The sequence below is a fragment of the Chanos chanos genome, chromosome 7 (assembly GCF_902362185.1).
Source record: "Chanos chanos chromosome 7, fChaCha1.1, whole genome shotgun sequence".
NCBI classification, from domain to species: domain Eukaryota; kingdom Metazoa; phylum Chordata; class Actinopteri; order Gonorynchiformes; family Chanidae; genus Chanos; species Chanos chanos.
The window spans coordinates 47444257-47465584 of record NC_044501.1 but is presented as its reverse complement, the minus strand read 5'-3'; the positions used below and the strand labels follow the sequence as shown (position 1 = coordinate 47465584).

General features: G+C 42.6%; 1 protein-coding gene across 1 annotated transcript in view; it reads right to left on the bottom strand.

Annotated features, from left to right (window-relative positions):
- The window catches only part of LOC115817040 (glucosidase 2 subunit beta), a 111584-nt gene that overhangs the window by 4829 nt on the left and 85427 nt on the right, over positions 1-21328 (bottom strand). The window contains exon 12 of the mRNA XM_030780282.1: positions 16791-16862. Coding sequence (XP_030636142.1) covers positions 16791-16862 — 72 coding nt within the window. The remainder of the gene's footprint in view (positions 1-16790; positions 16863-21328) is intronic.

The following is a 21328-nucleotide window of genomic DNA, read 5'->3' as shown; positions in this document are numbered from 1 at the left end:
TTTCTATGGTTGTAGATGTATAGTTAAGTACAGTACTGCTTCATATAGGTATAGTTGTATAGCTAGGTTTAGTGTAGTTATAGTTGTATAGTTGTGTGGTTTAATATAGTTATTATATAGTTCGGTATAGCTATAACTGTATAGTTATGTGGAGCATGGTTTTGTATGGTTGTAGATGTATAGTTAAGTACAGTACTGCTTCATATAGGTGTAGTTGTATAGTTGTCTAGTTAGGTTTAGTGTAGTTATAGTTGTATAGTTGTCTAGTTAGGTTTAGTGTAGTTATAGTTGTATAGTTATGTGGAGCTTGGTTTTGTATGGTTGTAGATGTATAGTTAAGTACAGTACTGCTTCATATAGGTGTAGTTGTCTCGTTGTCTAGTTAGGTTTAGTGTAGTTATAGTTGTATAGTTGTGTGGTTTAATATAGTTATTATATAGTTCGGTATAGCTATAACTGTATAGTTATGTGGAGCATGGTTTTGTATGGTTGTAGATGTATAGTTAAGTACAGTACTGCTTCATATAGGTATAGTTGTATAGCTAGGTTTAGTGTAGTTATAGTTGTATAGTTGTGTGGTTTAATATAGTTATTATATAGTTCGGTATAGCTATAACTGTATAGTTATGTGGAGCATGGTTTTTGTATGGTTGTAGATGTATAGTTAAGTACAGTACTGCTTCATATAGGTATAGTTGTCTCGTTGTCTAGTTAGGTTTAGTGTAGTTATAGTTGTATAGTTGTCTAGTTAGGTTTAGTGTAGTTATAGTTGTATAGTTATGTGGAGCATGGTTTTGTACTGTAAAATGGTATGTGTAAATGGATAATGTCCAGTCAGAGGCTGTGACATAGGGAGTGGAATTTCATCCACTCGGGCTGTAATCTTCCTCACAGAACGCTATTATATCTTATATATAAAAAGGCCTCTCACCAAAGGCTTTTCTTTTTAAAGGACGCTTTGTCTATATTTTGCTTATTTATGATTGAGAGTATTCTTATAAAAACAGAAAACAAACACCGTGTTGTCATGGTAACGACGTTGAGCTGCCCCATGCCTTGCCTGCTCAGCTGAAACAGTGTGTGGACACTGCCCGAGTGAAGCAGCCCTCAGCATCAGTGAACAGAACACTGTTGATCTGACAGAGTCTTCCAGCCACTACAAACACCTCTGAAAACTATGGCTTCCATATGAGTGAATAGGATCTGATTTCCTGACACTGTTTCAAACTAAACCTGTAGCAAAGAGCTGTTCGCATTATTTACTACTGCTGTTATGGTTACAGTGAATAAACTTTTGTTATAACAGTGAATAAACTTTTGTAACTGTTGTAACAGTGAATAAAGTTTGGTAACTATTATGGCAGTGAATAAACTTTTAGTCCAACCAGTGAATAAACCTTTGTTATAACAGTGAATAAACCTTTGTTCTAACAGTGAATAAACTTTTGTTAACAGTGAATAAACTTCTGTTATGACAGCGAATAAACTTTTGTAACTGTTATGGCAGTGAATAAACTTTTGTAACTGTTATGGCAGTGAATAAACTTTTGCTAACAGTGAATAAACTTTTGTTATGACAGTGAATAAACTTTTGTAACTGTTATGGCAGTGAATAAACTTTTGTAACTGTTATGGCAGTGAATAAACTTTTGGATCAGTGTTTGAGATGATGCCCTGATACACAATTGTAACACACACAATGAAACACTATTTCCATGCATCGCCATGGCGATGTGCTTTACACAGTCATCCAGGGCCTGCAGTGCTCCATGTCAACTGGGAAAACAGCTGAGACAAAAATATAAGACTGCTTCTTTGATCAGCATCCAGAGACAAAAATATGTCTCAGCGTCAATGAACTAATTTTATAAAACTGAGATTCACAGAAACATGTTAGTCCTCACTCTGTTTACCCCCACGATTAACAACTTAGTAAAACTCGAAAAGAAAAGAAAAAAAAGGAAAAAAAAAGAGGCCCTGTTTGGAGTGCTGATGATATTAGTGATTACAAATGCTATACAAATATCCACAAACCACCCACAAAGAGTGTTCCCATTAAGCACGGCTGAAAATGAACCCATACACAGCGGCGTTAAACAGATGGTTCCATCAAACAGGAGTGTGAGTTTGGCGACAGAGAACAATTTGTTTTTGGTAAAGAAAAACAAAATGAGCTAGTGCTGCATATAATCACACACTCTGTGTGTGTGTGTGTGTGTGTGTGTGTGTGTGTGGCGTTAGCCCTCCTCTGAAATGGCAGGAAGAGAGTGTATGAAAATATTAATTAGATTTTGTCTGAGTTAATTCTGTGTGGAGTTGTGGAGAGAGGGCCACAGAACGCTCTGAACTCCTTCCCGAATTACGTAACGGCTTTCTCTTCGGAGAAAGAGTGCTAATTAAAATCTCTCAGAGGCTGGGCTGGAACCAAGAGAACAAACACTTTTTTTTTTTCACATCAGTCAAAACCAACATGGGGACCAGCGTATGTTCTCTGTCATTTCCTCAGCCCTCCTGGAGGAAAATCAGCAAGTCTGTTTCATTAGGGAAATTTGTTTCTACTGCAGCATCAAACCAAATACAAGAAAACCATTTCAAGTTCATTTAAAGTTCTAAACATCTGACCGTATGAAGAGCCTCTGCCCTACCTGGCTGGTCAAGTCTAGTATGAAGCTGTCAGACCGGTTGGTGTTTTGGGGATATTTTTGGGATATATTTGGTATTTTTCGTTTGTTTCTGGTAGAGGGCTCTGTCTCTTCTATTCCTGCCTGTAAAAACTGTACCTGAAGATACATGGGATAGATTAAGATCAAGTTTTTTCATTCGAAGGAACAATTTTTTCTCTCCTCATAAAAAGTATCAATGCTGTCTGTGACGTATCAGTTTCTTTCAATATCAGTCTTTCTGAAAAGTGTGTGTGAGTGTGGGTGTGTGCGTGGGTGTGTGTGTGTGTGTGTGTGTGTGTGAGTGTGTGTGTGTGTGTGTGTGTGTGTGTGTGTGTGTGTGTGTGTGAGTGTGGGTGTGTGTGTGAGTGTGTGTGTGTGTGTGTGTGTGTGTGTGTGTGTGTGTGTGTGTGAGTGTGGGTGTGTGTGTGAGTGTGTGTGTGTGTGTGTGTGTGTGTGTGTGAGTGTGGGTGTGTGTGTGTGTGTGTGTGTGTGAGTGTGGGTGTGTGTGTGTGTGTGTGTGTGTGAGTGTGGGTGTGTGCGTGGGTGTACTTGTCTTTTCTCACTTAGGTTGACATCTGACTGAGAGCGCACTATTTTACTGGGGAGGCCTAGTCAAACTGGGGTCAAAATTATAGTCCTTCCATTAAAAATGCCTAGGTGCTTTTCCAAAAAAAAAAGGTTGATTAAGGATATTATACACACACACACACAAAGCTACATACATATATATGTGTGTGTGTGTGTGTACGCGTGTGTGTGTACGTGATTGTGTGTATATATCTGTATGTGTATGTGTATACCTGGCTCACTGATGCGGTCAGTATAGGCTGCTGAGAGCTGCTCACACAACAGGAAAGAAAGAGAGAAGGAGTGAGGAATGGACAGCTGTTTTCTCCTCTGTCTGTCTGATTAGGATTTCACACTCATTCCTGTCTGGGTCCCTCAGACACAAGACAGCAACAGGGCCAGAAGCCCCCCCCTCCCCCCCCCCCATACCCCAGACACAACCCCCTGCACCCACTCACTCTCTCTCACCTTCTCCTCCCTCAAGCAAACCTCCCCCCCCTCCCATACCCAGACACAACCCCCTGCACCCACTCACTCTCTCTCACCTTCTCCTCCCTCAAGCAAACCCCCCCCCCCCCCCCCCCACCTTCATCAGACCACTTTGCTTTAGCTTTCAGTGCCAGCTACCCGCTAACCCAGCAGGCAGAAGTGGGAACCATCAAATTAGGCCTCCGTCGCCGCTGGTAACCCGGCAGGCCTCGCTGATATGGCCGGGGCTGAATCGACTGCACAGTCTGAACAGAAATCCTCTTTTTTTTTTTCCTCTCTTTTCTTTTTTTCCTTTTTTCTTAAACCTGGTCACTTCTCTGCTAACTATCATCATGTTCTGTTGCTAATCAAAAGACAGCTCTTATTCTGTCTGTCTATCTATCTATCTATCTATCTATCTATCTATCTATATATCTATCTATCTATCTATCTATCTATCTATCTATCTATCTATCTATCTATCTATCTATCCATCCATCTATCCATCTGTCTATCTATCTATCCATCCATCCATTCATCTACCTACCTATCTATCAGTCTGTCTGTCAGTCTGTCTGTCTGTCTGTCTGAGAGGCCATGCCAGAGTTCAGTAATTCCCACGCTTCTGTGTTTCTGCTTTGGCATTTCAGTGCCTGGCAGTGGAGGCATTTATGGAGAGAGAGAGAGGGAGAGGGAGAGGGAGAGAGAGAGAGAGAGAGAGAGAGAGAGAGGGAGAGGGAGAGGGAGAGAGAGAGAGAGAGAGAGAGAGAGAGAGAGGGAGAGAGAGAGAGAGAGAGAGAGAGAGAGCCATTGTTCATTCTCACACATTCTCACTCATGAACACAAAACACAGCAGAAGAGCCAAATGTAGAGAAAATGACTTTCAGTTTGAGCTCTGAGCAAAATAGAGCTTCCTATTACTCTTCTCCCTCTCTCCCTCTCTCCTTCTCTCTCTCTCTCTCTCTCCTTCTCTCTCTCTCTCTCCCTCCCTCTCTCTCCTTCTCTCTCTCCCTCTCTCTCTCCTTCTCTCTCTCTCTCTCTCTCCCTCCCTCTCTCTCTCCTTCTCCCTCTCTCTCTCCTTCTCTCTCTCTCTCCCTCTCTCTCTCCCTCTCTCTCTCTCTCTCCCTCTCCTTCTCTCTCTCTCCCTCCCTCTCTCTCTCTCTCTCTCTCCCTCTCTCTCTCTCCCTCTCTTTCTCTCTCTCTCTCTCTAAAGCTATGTGTGCATTAAACTTTATCTCATTTCCATACTGCTAGAGAGGGCGAGAGAGAGAGAAGGCGAGAGAGAGTCTGTTTGTATCTCTGTATGTGTGTGTGTGTGAGTGTGAGTGTGTGTGTGTGTGTGTGTGTGTGTGTATGTGTGTGTGTTTACTCTGCTACACCACTCTCCCTGATGGCTGACTTCACCCTTGGGCCCATGGGGCAGTCAGAGCTAATGTCTGTTTGATGGTAGAGAAGGTGTTTGCATTCACATCACTGAGCAGTTGGCTCATCTCAACAACAGCCATACACACAGAGAGAGAGGGGGGGGGGGGCAGAGAGAGGGGGGGGGGGGAGAGAATCAAGGATAAGAGAAAAGTTATGAGAGTGTAAAATAGATTTTCAATGTGAGGTGAAAGGAAAATTGGCCATTCCTGAAAATGAACACGAAACTGGGATTCATAAACCCATACGGATAAACTGCAGTGAAGAGAGAGAGGGAGAGAGAGAGAGGGAGAGAAAAGAAAAAGAGAAAAAAAGGAGAGAGGAGAGAGACAGATAGAGTGCTCATTATGATGGGCCAATGTTTAACAGATTTTCTATTCTTAATGTGTGAGTGTGTGTGTGTGTGTGTGTGTGTGTGTGTGTGTGTTTTAGCTCATCAGTGAGGCAAAATAAGTCTTTCATAACACAACACAAATTTTAATTGGTGAACTTTCACTGTTTTAAAATCTCATGGTTTTGACAACTAATTCAAAGCAGACACAATTTTCCACAAAACTGACTCTGTGTGTCAGTCATTTGTCTCAGAAATGTGTAAAGGAAAAAGATCGTCTTATGCATGCAGCAGGCTTGAAACAGCAGCATTGTTTAATTGGTGTTGAAATCTAATCCCTATTAAGAGTAATTAGCTCTTTCCAAAGCCTGATTACTGTTATGTTGTTATCATAATGGACTCCTCTGTTTTAAGCCCCTGTCTCTCTGTGTGTGTGTGTGTGTGTGTGTGTTTTAATATGTGCTCGACAGTTTAACTTTATCTCACGGCTAATCCCCGTGTGCTTCAGCCGATAAATCCCCAAAAATCCAACCCCCCCCCAATATCTTTAAATATCAATTTAGCTTAAATGGAGTAACCAATGGCAAACATAGAAAGATAGAACTTAATGCTGAGTGTGTGCTGTGAATGACTCAACCCTAACCTGTGTGTGTGTGTATGTGCGGCTTTGACTGCTCTCAGTGACGCGTGACTGATCTCTGGTTAAGATGTTTGTTTGTTTGTTTGTTTGTTTGTTTAGCTTTAGCTGTAACACACTGTGGTGAAGAGAGTTCACTCTGCATAGCCAACACAGGGGCTTTCCCCTCTCATTACTGATGCATGAGAACATCCTACTGTACTTGCACCTGCTAACTCTACCACACTCACACCAGCTTCTTTCACCCAGATTCCTCACCTATCCATCTATCTATGCATCTATGCATCTATCTATCTATCTATCTATCTATCTATCTATCTATCTATCTATCTATCTATCTATCTATCTATCTATCTATCCCTCCATCCAACCATCCATTCAATCAGCCATCCTTCTCTCAGCCTGCCTTTTACTCTCTCTCCCTCTCTTTCTTTCTCTCTGTCTCTCTCTCATCCTTCATGCTCTCTCTCTCTCTCTGTCTCTCTCTCAATGAGGTTCTCAGTGTGGCTAGTCGTTAGCACTGAACTCTTTGGACTGTGTAAAGGGTTGTCATTACTGGCACCTCTGCACCCCGTGTGCCTCCTTAATTCATATTAACATTAATATAATTCATATTTTATACACACTAACATATGAAGGGCACTGCGCTGAATAGAGGGTGGATGTGTCCGGCCTGTTTATTCACAAGGAAAATCCAGAGCAGAACTCCAGAACTGCCCCATACTGTAATTAGATCATTTTCACAAAAAACAAAAGGAAAAAAATGGTGGCTATTATGTCATATTTCTTTAGAAACACTTGGGTTATGTTATGTAAGGCTTAACTACTGTCCTTACGTAACGAATACTTTAAATGCCTATTCAACAAAACCACAGGAAAACCTGGTGCTTGAAGACAAGAGAGTGAGAGAGTGAGTGAGAGAGAGAGAGACCGGGAGAGAGAGAGAGAAAGAGAGAAAGAGAGGGAGAGAAAGAGAGAGAGAGAGAGAGAGAGAGAGAGAGAGAAGTAGATAGAAAGAAATTCCAAATTTCTTTGGAGGCACTTAGTCAGATGTTAAAATAAATAAATAAATAAATAAATAAATAAATAAAACCACCATCAAGATTCTGTTAAAAAAAATGTGTAATAAATGGACGGCCAGATGTGTGTGTAGTGTGTGTGCGTGTGCGTGTGCGTGTGTGTGTGTGTGTGTGTGTGTCTGTGTGTGTGCGTGTGTGTGTGTGTGTGTGTGTGTCTGTGTGTGTGTGTGTGTGTGCGTGTGTGTGTGTGTATGTGTGTGTGTATGTGCGTGTGTGTGTGTGTGTGTATGTGCGTGTGTGTGAGGGCTGTATTCGGATTGCCATGGCGACGCAGCAGCCCTGTCGTATCTTTTCATTCACACGGTCAGCTTTGGACGGCAGCTTTCCACCCCCCCCCCTCCCCCCCCCGCCGGCGGAGGCGGAGTGTGTCCCTGTCTCTGAATGCAAACATATAGTCAGGCAGTTTGGGCTGTGCGCCCTTCAGAGTGTGGGTACTGTCTACACACCCAGGCTGCAGCATCACTCACGGGTGATCAGGCTTTTTTCTCTAGAGCCTCTCAAACACTCAAAGCAACGGCAGAGACAACCGGTAAACGAGTCCATTAAGTATGACGTTTTAACACGTATAATTATGAGCTTGTTCCAAACGCACGGCAGGTTAAAACAGAACCGCTATGACAGAGAGAGAGAGAGAGAGAGAGAGAGAGAGAGAGAGAGAGAGATCACGGAGTGGGGGGAGGAATAATTAAATAAGGGAGAAAGACGCTTTTCAAAGCCCGATCAAAACAATTAGAGCCGTGATTGCCTTTGATACAAACACATGAAAGCAAACGGCGGTGAGTTGTTAGCAAATAGGCCGTTCGCTCGACTGCAACGCCTGTAAACAAAACCAGTGTGTGGAATACACCGAACAATGACTCTATTCCAGTACATCAACCTGTCCTCAGTAACGTCTGCCTTAGACGAAAATGTGTTCTTGGCCCGTATAACGATAAACAGGTCCTAATCTTTAATCCATGCACAGCTTTTCACAGGCTAATATGCTGTCTAACACCCGCAGACAGTGAAAGTAGATTTGGTTTCCTGGAATCTTAGCCGTGTCTCTGGCAGCCTAAACACCCACTGTTTCCAGCAATGAGGAGTCTAATGTTAGCATAATGACACTTGTCTAAAGAACTATTTTCACTTTAGAACATGATGTCGAAAAGATGAAACCTGCGGTGAAACTCTTCTACGTCCTCAATGCTAAATTTTTACTCAACTTTTATTGAGCTATGTGGTCCTGAATCCCAAAAATTCCAGTAAAACACGGCGATTTTCAGCGTCTCGCGATGAAGCCTGATAGTGCTGACTCCGTGAGCACTGTGACAGAGGGGAGTGCAGATGGCAGACATCCTGTGTGGCAGGCACCTTCTCACAGAGAGGAGGAGCTGGCTGAAAATGCAGACCAACGTGACAGCCTCCCAGACTGACCCTTCACCCCCCCATACACCCCCCCCCCCCCCACCTCCTCCCTCAGAGATCCAGAACAAAGCTTCTGCCAGATTAAAGGACATCAAAAGATTCCGCCGTACGCGTGTGACACAACAATAGTCTTTCACTAAAAAACAACCGAGTCAAGGAAACGCAACCCCCATCACCAAAGCCAGGGAACAGAACCGCGAGAGTCTGCCTGCGGTTTTCAAACAAAGACTGGTTTTGTTTCACCTGCCGACACAAGCCTCATTCTGAGAGGACACGCTCAGTCTAAGATCTTCGCTCTCGCGTTTAGACGTTATCTGTTTATAGACAGCGGCTCTTATTATTGATCCAACAGACACCACTGCAACACCACCATCACAATGTTCTCTAAATATTTGTTATGTGGCAGAGATGGAGGAAATTTCTCTAATAATGAGAATGCAGCGGAAGGTTATGGCCACACAGCTGTTGAGGGAAGAGCATTGTTTAAGCTCAGTGCTATATTCCGGGATCTAGAGTCCTAAATTAAAATTCATGAATAATTAAAAACTCAGAATAACTGGATCTCAAACCGTCCAATCAGCCCTACTACAATCTTATCGGAAAATCGTAGAGAATCCGACATTGACTGACTGGAGGGAGGAGACCATTAGCGGCTCTGAACAGGGTCCCAGCGGGTATTCAGGAAATGGAGCACATTTGGGGAGGGGCCTTGGCCTCTGCTTAAGGTCAGACCTCAGGTCCAGAGAGGGCAGGAACAGCAGTAAGTGCCCTAAGTCTCTGTTCTTGGGTCTTCTTGCTTCTGGCGCTGTGCGCCGGTTCTGCAGGGTTGGTACAGTTGGCTGGGTTTGAGATGTTGCTAGGCTACGGCACCTGCACGCCGCCTCTCCCGCCTCGAGACCGGTGGCTCAGCCAAGCGCTCTGCTGGCAGCGCGCGGCCCTGAATACGGAACGCCGCGGAAACGCTCACGGGGACACAGCAGCGTGGAGGAGTCCTTTGTCTTTACTGATGAGGGATTCTCATTCTCTTCTTCTTCCTCTTGTTTCTGCGAGCAGCTGAGCCTATTCATCGCCTGCCAAAGTGATCCCACACTCAGGCCTGTCGTAACGCTCCTGTTCTGGGTTTGGAAATCTAGCACTCTGCCTCTTAGAGGGCCCGGCGCAGACAGGCTAGGAAGATTACGGCTGAATGTTTTCTTGTGTTGGTTTTGGAGTCAGTATTTGTGTTTATGCTTTGTAAGCAACGGGAGGCTATCAGTGACAAACAGCCCCCCCCCCCCCCCCCCCCACCCCATAAAAAAAACCCCAGCACTCTTTAAAAAAACAGAAAAAAGAGAAAAAAGAAAAACACAGAATGCTAGGCCGTGGTCTGACAGGTGATGAATGAAATACTCTCGCGTTCATTGTCCGTTCGAGTTTGTCTGTTTTATCAGTGGATGGACAGATCAGGTGGAATAACGACAAAAACCTCCCCAGAGGTGAAAGGGTGCGGGCTTTAACCCCTCGTTTCCATGGCGACCGCGGTGTTACCCCTCGTGGCTCTTGATTGGTTGACAGAGCTAGCTGTGTGTCAGTGGCCCCGCTTTTTGCTCTCAGTGACCTTTGACTTCTGTGTTAAGGTCACATGATTTCCCCTGAGACCCATCCAGCGTCAGGCATCCTCTGATAAAGAGTGACAGTCAGGAATATATGATGCTCTGTGCGTGTGTGTGTGTGTGTGTGTGTGTGTGAAATCTGTCTGGCTGAGTTATATTCGTGGAGATACACGTTTCCAGAATTGACATATAGAAGGATGTGGATTTATACAAACATATATATATACATATATATATACATACATACATATATATATGTGTGTGTGTGTATAGATAGATAAATGGATAGATGGAAATGTGGATTAAGATGTGTATATAGACTAGTGTGTGTGTGTACGTGTGTGTGTGTGTGTGTGTGTGTGTGTGTGCGTGTGCATATATATGTAACATATATGTAAAAACAGTGTACTGTAGTCTCCTGGAGTTTCCTTGAACCTCAGCTGTCACCGCCAGTGGAATATACCAAAGACCCATCTGTGAAGTGATTTTAAGGCAAGGGAAATGATGGTGAGAATATTAAAAATAGCAGCCGCTTTCCTTTAATATTTTAGTGGTACCACTGTAACAGACCAATGGCTAAAATTCCTCAAATGACTTTTCTCTACAGTGAAAGTGCAGCAGTGAATCACCGGGATAGAGAACGACTAAACTGGCTTATAAGCCCCTCTCAGAGTTTTAGACGGGGAGAGAGAGAGAGAGGGAGAGAGAGAGAGAGAGAGAGAGAGAGAGAGAGAGAGAGAGAGAGAGAGAGAGAGAGAGAGAGAAATTGTTCACAATTCTTTTTCTACAAGAAAAAGGTGCTGTAACTTACTGGATTATACAGCCACACAGGCACAGACACACATACACACACACACACACACACACACACACACACACACACAAGTAAGCAGAATCTGGATTTTTCCTAACCCGTATTTCACTGTGTTCCAGAACCTTCTGTGAAATTCTCTGTTGTAACCTCTTCTCTTATTCCTATAGCGCACCGCCTCCATCACTCAAAAGAGCGACTAGTTTACTGACTGTACATTTTCTGTGTGTGTGTGTGTGTGTGTGTGTCAGAGGAAGCTCATATTCTCTAGAGAGAGCTGACAGAGAGCAAGAGGTGGTCCTTACTCATATATCTACGAATTCATTTGTTTATGGGCTTTTCCTCTCTCTCCGTTCAGTCTTCCTGTCGGTGGGCCCACTGTGATTGGGAGCCGGCTGCGTTTGCTGCGGCTGTCACAGGCGCCTGGCGTGCGCTGCGTTATTAAGACGGACGACTCTGTCATCGGCGGTCGCTGTTTCCTGCCTGGGCCGCGCGTTTCCTGGTTTGTTATCGTTATTGTTTGCCTCATGCTATTCTTCCCATTTACATTACCCTTCCATTTGCAAAACAGCCTCGCTGATCACGACGGAGAAAACGCGGGGAGGTAAAGTGCCCTTTTGGAATGTCACGGCGTTTTGTGTGGCTGTATGATTTTCATATTTGGAGATAAGACCCAGACATGCATGCGGCGTCTGGTGGGGGTGGCACGGCGGCTGTGAGTGGAATGAAAATGGGAACAGACAAACAAAATACACCGAATGCACAATGCTACTGACAGGAGAACACATTACCATGAACTGATCTCGGTTCAGACACACGGTCAAATCTCGTGACCTGTTGTATTAACCTGCATCCTGTTATCCACTCTGTTAACTAACTTACTGCTGGTCCACCCTGTTAACTTACTGTTGTTCAACTCTGTTGCCTTACTGTTGTTCAACTCTGTTAACTTACTGTTGTTCAACTCTGTTAACTTACTGCTGGTCCACCCTGTTAACTTACTGTTGTTCAACTCTGTTAACTTACTGTTGTTCAACTCTGTTAACTTACTGCTGGTCCACCCTGTTAACTTACTGTTGTTCAACTCTGTTAATTTACTGTTGTTCAACTCTGTTAACTTACTGTTGGTCCACTCTGTTAACTTACTGTTGGTCCACTCTCTTAACTTACTGCTAAGCTTACCTTGCACCTCATGTGAAAATAATCTTTTTCCCAAGAGACACAAGGTAAGCTTTTTCAGATACAAGGTAAGCTTTTTCACATGAGGTACAAGGTAAGACTTTTATCTTGACTACTTTTATGTAACTGCACAAAAAAAGGAGTAAATGGTCTTTCTCGTTTTATGAGCTTTAGTTATATGGATAACAACAGACATGAACATGCTGATCCCATCTATAAGCATGGTAACGCATTCAGGTGTGTAGTTCACCACAGTTACTGCTGCAGAACAACACCGTACCATACTGTACCAACATCATATGCCCATAACAGTGACCAGACACACCCTCTGTGGTTTCAATAACAGCACACAGTGTATAGTACATATAATGATATATACAGTGTATGGTATATATGATGATATATGCAGTGTATGGTACATATGATGATATATGCAGTGTATGGTACATATGATGATATATGCAGAGTATGGTACATATGATGATATAGGCAGTGTATGGTAGATAGGTTGATATATGCAGTGTATGGTACATATGATGATATATGCAGTGTATGGTACATATGTTTATGTATGCAGTGTATGGTACATGTGATGATATATGCAGTATATGGTATATATGTTGACATATGCAGTATATGGTATATATGATGATATATGCAGTGTATGGTATATATGATGATATATGCAGTGTATGGTACATATGATGATATATGCAGCGTATGGTATATATGTTGATTTATGCAGTGTATGGTATATATGTTGATATATGCAGTGTATGGTATATATGATGATATATGCAGTGTATGGTATATATGTTGATATATGCAGTATATGGTATATATGATGATATATGCAGTGTATGGTATATATGTTGATATATGCAGTATATGGTATATATGATGATATATGCAGTGTATGGTATATATGTTGATATATGCAGTAGGTACTTAAGGTAACTTGCAGCAGTGCTGATGACTGTTTTTCAATTAAACATTTTTTCTGCAAAGTGTGCATGCCTCTCTCCCCATCTCTTTCTCTCTCTCTTTCTCTCTCTCTCTCTCTCTCTCTCTCTCTGTCTCTGTGTCTGTGTCTGTGTGTGTGTGTGCGCATGCACGTTCATGTGTGTGAGTATGTTTAACATGTATACTTTTCTTCAAACGCTTTAGGTTTCCCCTGCAAAATCAACCTTTTTTTTCCAATTACTGCACACTCTGGCTACCACAACAAGCTTTGACTTGTTTGTCACCCTCTCCCTCTCTCTCTCTCTCTCCCTCTCTCTCTCTCTCCCTCTAGAAGCCAGAAGCAGGTGTGATAAATGCGGGCGTTTAAATCAAACCTCTCTCCTCTCCTCCCTCCTTCACTCTGGGGAGAAGAGGTACGTCTCTGACTCAGATTAATACCGTTGGCCCAACAATATCCCGCACTGAGTGACGGATAGTGTGTCAGGATAAAAAATGAACCGCACTCCCTGAACGTGTGTACACACACAGACACACAATCAGACACACACACAAAGATACACCACATACACACTCTCTCTCTCTTCCACTCACACACATGCACACACACACACACACACACACACACACTTCTCATGTCCCTTGCAGGCAGGAATGAGCTCTGCCCACTCACAAACAACACTCTCCCTCTCTTGACCAATCAACTCACTACATGTGCCCATGCTCTTTTGTCCACCAATCAAAAAGCAAGTATTTAGTGTACACTGGTCAGTCTGGGGGCAAATGAAAGGTTATGGGGTTGAAGTGTCCCTGTGTTTGACCTTGGCAGATACACTTTCCTTAAAGCACTGTTCAGAATAATGTCAGTACAGAGACCACACAATCTCTATCTAAACTAGAGAGAGAGAGAGAGAGAGAGAGAGAGAATTTGCCCCAAATATCCCTCTAAAACTCATTTAGCTGGTACTATATTTACGATTTGTTTCTGCATTTCTGTGTTCTGAGATAGGATTGGAATATTGATACGAAGGATTGTCATGCTAATTTGAGCACTGTGTGCCTGTTTAGAAAGTTCTAGAACAGCATCTCAAAACTGCTCTACCACAAAGTCTTTGATGTCAGCCCAACAGTGTTTTTAATTAATCTGGAAGTTGTTTTTTTTCTTCACAGTGTAATGACACCAATATTTAGCTTCATCACAACATTACCTTCAGATGATTATTAAAATCTCCGGAATATTCTATTTAAGTCCCACACACACACACACACACACACACACACACACACACACACCTCCTTATGTCCTTAAGTCTAAACTCACTTTCTGAAAGCAACAACATAAACTGTCGAGCCACACTCAAATGAACTCATATTTCTGTTGTTTAAGCCGAACAGCTTGGAGGGGGGAAAAAGTGGACTTTGCAGTTAGGTGGATAACTTCAAAACCCAAATCACCAGTGTCCAATAGAACTGTTCCTCAGACATCCTTCACACTGAGCCCCCGGGGTTCGAATCTCACGGCCAGCAGCCTGTGAGACACGGTGACGCCGATGTGAAAGCTATACTTCAACAACACAACTTAAGTGAACTTTCATGATCAGGCCTAGCAGGCAAACAGCTGTAACAATACAAAAAAGTTCTGAAGTTTTTCAAAAGTCGTGTCAGAATGAGTATTAAAAAAAAGAGAGAGAGAGAGAGAGGGATAGAGAGAGAGAGAGAGGGCGAGAAAGAGAGCGAAGGAGAGAAAGATAGTGCTGATAATTCTATGTTATGATGACTCTGATGGGTGATGTGCGATAATGAGAGAGCAGACTGGTACAGACGGGTGACATCCCATAATCATCGGCTCTGTGACAGAGGTGAGAGACGGACTGAGGTTAGACAGCAGAAGAAAGAACAGAGATTAGGATGTTTCACACTCTCGGATGAAGGAAAACAGGTGCAACACAGATCTGCCTTTAAGACCCATGACTTGGAAAGCCGTGTCGCTCTCTCTAACACAGTGTAACCGAACGTACGCTTTAATGAGGGTTAAAGCCATGTGACCAAATTTACCAGACTGGATCCGCTCAGTGTGTTTGTTCTGTAACTGGTCTTTGAACCTGAACTTGATTTCTCTGGGTTTTGTGTGTTTGTGTGTCAGTGTGTGTGTGTATTTATTCATTCATTCATTTTCTAAGCCGCTTATCCTAATTAGGATTGCAGAGGGTACTGGAGCCTATATCAGCGTTCATTAGACGAAAGGCGGGGAAACACCCTGGACAGGTTGCCAGTCCATCACAGGGAAGACACTCAGACAAACACATTCACACACACACTCACACCTAGGGGCAGTTTAGTATCTCCAATTCACCTGACTTGCATGTCTTTGGACTGTGGGAGGAAACCGGAGCTCCCAGAGGAAACCCACGCAGACGCGGGGAGAGCATGCAAACTCCTGCGTGTGCGTGTGTTTATTATAATTTCTAATCCTAATAATCCTGTATCAGTAGTTTAACCAGAGCTCCATCCCGGTTCAGTGTTGTATCATGTTAGCCTTTAGTATCGACACTAACCTGATCTCAGACCTCTAAGGAACAGCCCCTGACCTGTGGACATGTGTCTGTGCTCTTCTGACGCTGACTGATGGATGACATTTTTTTCCCTTTCAGTTGGTTCTGAGTGTAAGGAGTATTTTAAGGTTTCTCCATTAACATTCCATTAAAATCGACCTTCATTTAATTTTTTACTGGTCTTCTTTTTGGATTTCCTGTCCAAACACTGAAGCAATACTATAGCCTCCTTAATGACCCCTAAAATGTGTGATCCTGTTTGAGGAATTCGGCTGAAAGCAGACAGATTAGCAACAGCGTTCTTGGTCTAATACCTGAGTGACCCTGATCAGGTTCACACATGGCTTCTACCTGTGCCTTGCTGCCTTCAGCCTAACATGTCTGTTTGGTTTCAGTTGCAGTGTTGCCGTTTATAGTCAACACCGTCCCCAACGACACCATCCTCAAAGACAACCATCGCCTGGATTACCCCCACATCTCTCAGTTATTAGTACAATTCTGCTATAACTGTAATAGTCAAAAATACAGACTAGCTGTTTTGCGCATTAATTCTAAAAAAGCTAGATGGTGTGTAGCACTGGTGTGTGTGTGGCCATAGATAGTTCATAGGAGCATGAGAACTAGATAGAAAGTTATGAACCTCTAGCCTTTTAGTAAGTTTCCTAACAGGGGAGAAAGAAATATTAAATAGTTTCCAAAAATTTAGCTTAATGTTTTGTCCATAAACAAGCATATTTATACGATTTTTCTTTTTATTTCTGTTTCACTCAAGGGAAGTTTCCATTTTTGTTTCACTTTATGGTTTTTTTTTTTTTTTTTTAACACTGATTAAATTGTCTGAACTTCCTGTAAGTCTGTCTGCAGAAGAATATGTCAATTGAAAAAACATGAATGGAAATTTATTTGTAATCTAAATTCAAAACTGGAACCAACCGAACTAACAAACAAACAAACAAAAAGACTTTTAAACACAAAGCAATGCCAGCCCAAATTACCTTAATATTCAATAATGTAATATCAAAACCCTCCCAGTTCCTTCTCTCTCTCTCCCTCTCCCTCTCCCTCCCTCTCTCTCTCTCTCTATCTCACACACACACACACACACACACACACACAGTTACTCACCCCAGCAGGACTTCTGCTCCTGCTTTTGTCTTCTGTGTGATTTGGTTGAAGGGACACAGTGTGTATAAATATCTGTGAGAATTAAAATAATAAAAAACTGGTGTAAATGAGATGAACAGTTAAAGACAGTGAGACATAACGAGAGAGAGAGAAAATGAGACATCTGTTAACGCATGGCCCTATCTGGGCTAGACAACAAAAGTTCCCCAAAAAATCTCCCAAAACGTGAAACTCAAGTCCAACTCAAATGAAGTGTTCAGAGGTCACTTTAAGAGCGTGGTGAACACATCGCCGCGACCGAGTGACGCTTTTAGGGCTGATGTGGCATGTCCATAATTTGATCCTCACACTAAATTAAAAATAAATAAACACATAAAATAATCCAGCCTTTGTCAAAGCATGTGGAGGATGAGCAGCAATCATACATCAGCTGATTGGGTTTCCATGGTGACGTTACATGGCAGGCTGAATAACATAATGACACAGCGCATAGCGTGCAGGCGGTGTATTTCTCACAATGGGTCAGAGAGAGAGAGAGAGAGAGAGAGAGAGAGAGAGAGAGAGAGAGACAGACAGACTTAAGCATTTGGCTGGATTGTCCCAAATTATAGAATAGCTGTTCACAAAATCAGGGAGACAGGGTCGGCCTACTTCAACTACAGGATGCTACAACACAATATGAGTGGTTGACATGTGGTTAACCTTTTTATTTCTTTTCCGAGGGAACAAAACATGTGAGCATATAATATAATAGTGTAATATTAATAATATAATAATAATTTATATGCACTGAAAGCACTAAATGCAATCAAAACTGGTAATTCTATTCAAATGAAACTTTTTCTTGTTTCTGAATTCACTTGAATTCTCTCACACACACACACACATACACTTTACATCCAAAGCTCCGTTAGCATCACTACCACCTCTGTAGCGATTAGCATCAATACCATCTTTATGTTAACTGTTAGCATCACAACAATCTCTGTGTTAGCCATTAGTTTCAACACCCCATGAGATAGTTCACATTTATGGCTCTCTCTGTATGTGGTTTGGACAACAACTGCCATCCATTAGCAGTTAGCATTTTGATCTCTCTTTCATAGCAGTTAGCAACCCAGCCGTTAGCAATCGGCATCATACAGCATCACTGCCCTCTTTGTTAATAATAGTTACCATCTCTACCCTCTGTTAGTATTTATCATCGGTATCCGGCTCTGCTAGCATTTCTCATCATTATCCCTCTCTGTTAGTGTTTATCATCAGTATCTGCGCTGTTAGCGTCTCTACCCTTCTGTTAGCATTAGCCCTGACGCTTTGCCTGATCAAAGCTACTGATGAACAAACAGACAGAGAAAGTCAGTTCCTCTTTCCTCTCTGCTTCTCTTCCATTTATGTGCTGTAAAGGTTCAGACAGGGCTGGGGGAGAGGGAAGGGGGGGGGGGGGGGGGGTATAAAGGAGAGGTGTTGGTCGTGGTGGTGGAAGGGGGGTCAAGAAGGATTGGAGTGAGGGTGGATATGTGTGAGTGTGTGTGTGTGTGTGTGTGTGCGTGTGTGTGCGTGTGGGGTGGGGGTGGAGAGGGGGGATCAACTGCTACAGACAAGTAAAGCAAGATGAAAGGAAATAAAAGAAAAATGATGAACATCAGAGAAATATTATTCAGGGAGGGGGAGAGAGAGAGAGAGAGATGACTCTCCTTCTCTCAGAGGTTCTTTTAGGCATTTATCCTTTATCTTTCATGTTTATAGTGTGTGAGTGGAGAGAGTGTTTCACAGAGACCCACACATACACTCTCTCTCTCTCACACACACACACACACACACACACCAAAGACACGACCTCACCACCTGCTGTCCAACCACAGTGAAAGTAAAAAAAGAAAGTTGAACATTCTGTTCTTTTCTCATGTCGAGCAAAAATGAACATGAGGCTCAGAGTTCAGACTGAACCATGAACATAATAAACCTACAGAATTATGGGTAAAGCCATAGGTTTTATGCACTCCCAGCAGGCTTTGCTTCAGGATTCCAAAATGGTTGACAACACTGTAAAGCCAGCATGGGCATCGGAGTCAGGGTTACATCTGGAGTGAGAGTCAGATTTAGATTTAGGTTCTGAGTCAGAGATAGAGTCAGACAGTTAGAATGGACATAATGATGACCATCACAAATCTAAACACACACTACACTCAAACACCAATCAGACCGACAGACACATGAATAAATAAATAAATAAGTAAGTAAATGAATAAGACTCAAATGCTGGATCTAGACCACACAACCTCTCAGCATCTCTCAGTTCGTGCCTGCTCATTGGAGGAGGACTGTCTGAAAAGGTCAAACGAACAAACAGATCAACTTCTCTCTGTATCTTCTTCTGCCTTAGGGAGAGAAGGAGAGAAAAACAGAGAGAGAGTGAGGGAGTGAGGAAGAGTGTGTTGGTGACACTGTTTGTGACTCACTGACTGTGAACAGGATTAATGATGACAAAGCGTGAGGAAGAGGAGTGGCAGCGAGGAAGAGCACAAGTCGACGTGTGAGACAGTTCGACTGCAGCCCTGACAACTTTCTGACGTGTTTGAGCGAAAAGAAGAGATCAACCATGAAGCCAGCCCTCCAATTTCACTTTCACACAAACATGCAAATACACACACACACGTACACATGTGCACATGCACGCACATGCTCCTTGTGAGGCTTGTCTGTGTGCTGTAAGCTGAGAAGGGGGGGGGGCAGCAAGAGAGAGAGAGAGAGAGAATCCAGTTTATCATCAGTCATGATTGGAAAGTACAAGTTAAGGACAATTCTGTTTTGATTAGCATTAGGATGGACAGATGGACAGTTGGACAGATGGACAATTATAAGAGTAGTGTTTATAAACACTATAAACACTATAAACACTACTCCTATAATTGTCCATCTGTACAAAATGTGTGTGTGTCTGTGTCTGTGTGTGTGTGTGCTAGAGGTGTACAGAGACGTCACTATCTGTATCTGCATCTGTATCTGTTCAACCAACCAAAGGATCAGTCTCTGTGTCTGTAATTGGATAGTAGACCAGAAGTGGGTGTGGTTTATAGTGGAAATCACCTTATATCAGATAAATGTTGTCTGACCTAATATTCATTGGCAATGCAATTTTTGTGCCTTCAAAGCATCAAACTGATTTAATATTGGCATATAATTAATTATGAAATATATTTCCACATCGTTCTACTGTACTCTTCATCTCTATATTAATTAATTAATCCCACACCTGACTGGGTGGGGGCGACTACAGAATATAGCGATCACTTTTCAGTAATGTGTCGTAAATGAAACGACCAGTTAGTGAAATCAAGGTCCTATGTTGGAAACAGAATGGGCATTTTTATCCTGTGGCCATCCTCACAATGATATGAATCGATTTAAAGAAACATAATGGCTGACACACAGACATGTCAGTCATGTTTTTTCCTCGAATAGTTACGAACAACTTCGGCTAGAAGAAATATCTGTTTCTATCGCATTATTTGTGCTTTCCCGAATAACGCACTCGGTACGTCCCTAGCGTGTGCCTGTGCCTGTGCGTGGGGTGGGGGGTTAGCCATCATTAATAAATATTAGATATGAAATATTTTAAATGATATTTTAAAGTAAATGAGAATGAACAGAGGATTTAAAACAGACAGCTTGACACGTGTGATTGTGGTCGCGTCGTCTCTGCTCAGTCTGGTCCTCACTTTCCCACCCCCAAAAACTTCATTTAGCTCTGACTCCAAGTTTATCCAGAGATAAAGCATTTGAACACAGGAGTCTCACTGCAAAAGCAGAGTCTAATTTACACCAGTCACTTCAACCTTTAAACCTCAGGCAATCCGAATGACAGTGTGAATATCTGAGTAGGTACAGAGACAGAGAGAGAGAAAAGGAGAGAGAGAGAGAGGAGAGAGAGGGGGAGAGAGAGGATTTGGATAAGAGAACTAAATTGTGCCATCAATCAATTAACCACATTATTACGAAACGCTGGGATACAGGTTTTATTCTGGGGTTATTACACATGCGCGCGCACACACACACACACACACACACAAACACACAGAGTTAAGCCAGACAATTAGAGTTGAGACAGACAGATAGATGGCTGGAGAAGGATTGTGTAATTAAGTTTCTGTGTGTGTGTGTGTGTGTGTGTGTGTGGTGAAGGTGTAGGCGTTGGGGTCACTGAGGTGACAGTACACAGACTTGCCACTGTCTAATTTGCAGTTAACACATTGTTTGAACATCAGTAACAGGTCAGAGGTCAGCTATGTTACTATTTCCCATGGACCTGTTGTGTCAGCTAAATGTTTATGTCTCAAAAAGTTATTTTCAACTACGGTAATTTGGAGTGTATGCGCTAGGTGAACTGAGGTGGAACAATAAACGGATTCAATTAAAGCTTCTGAGGTTATTCTGGTCTCACTGTCACAGAGAAGGTACTTTTTCCACACACACTAACTATACTGGTCCCAAAACCAGGGAACAGGCACTTTTTCATAAAACACAAAATACCTATA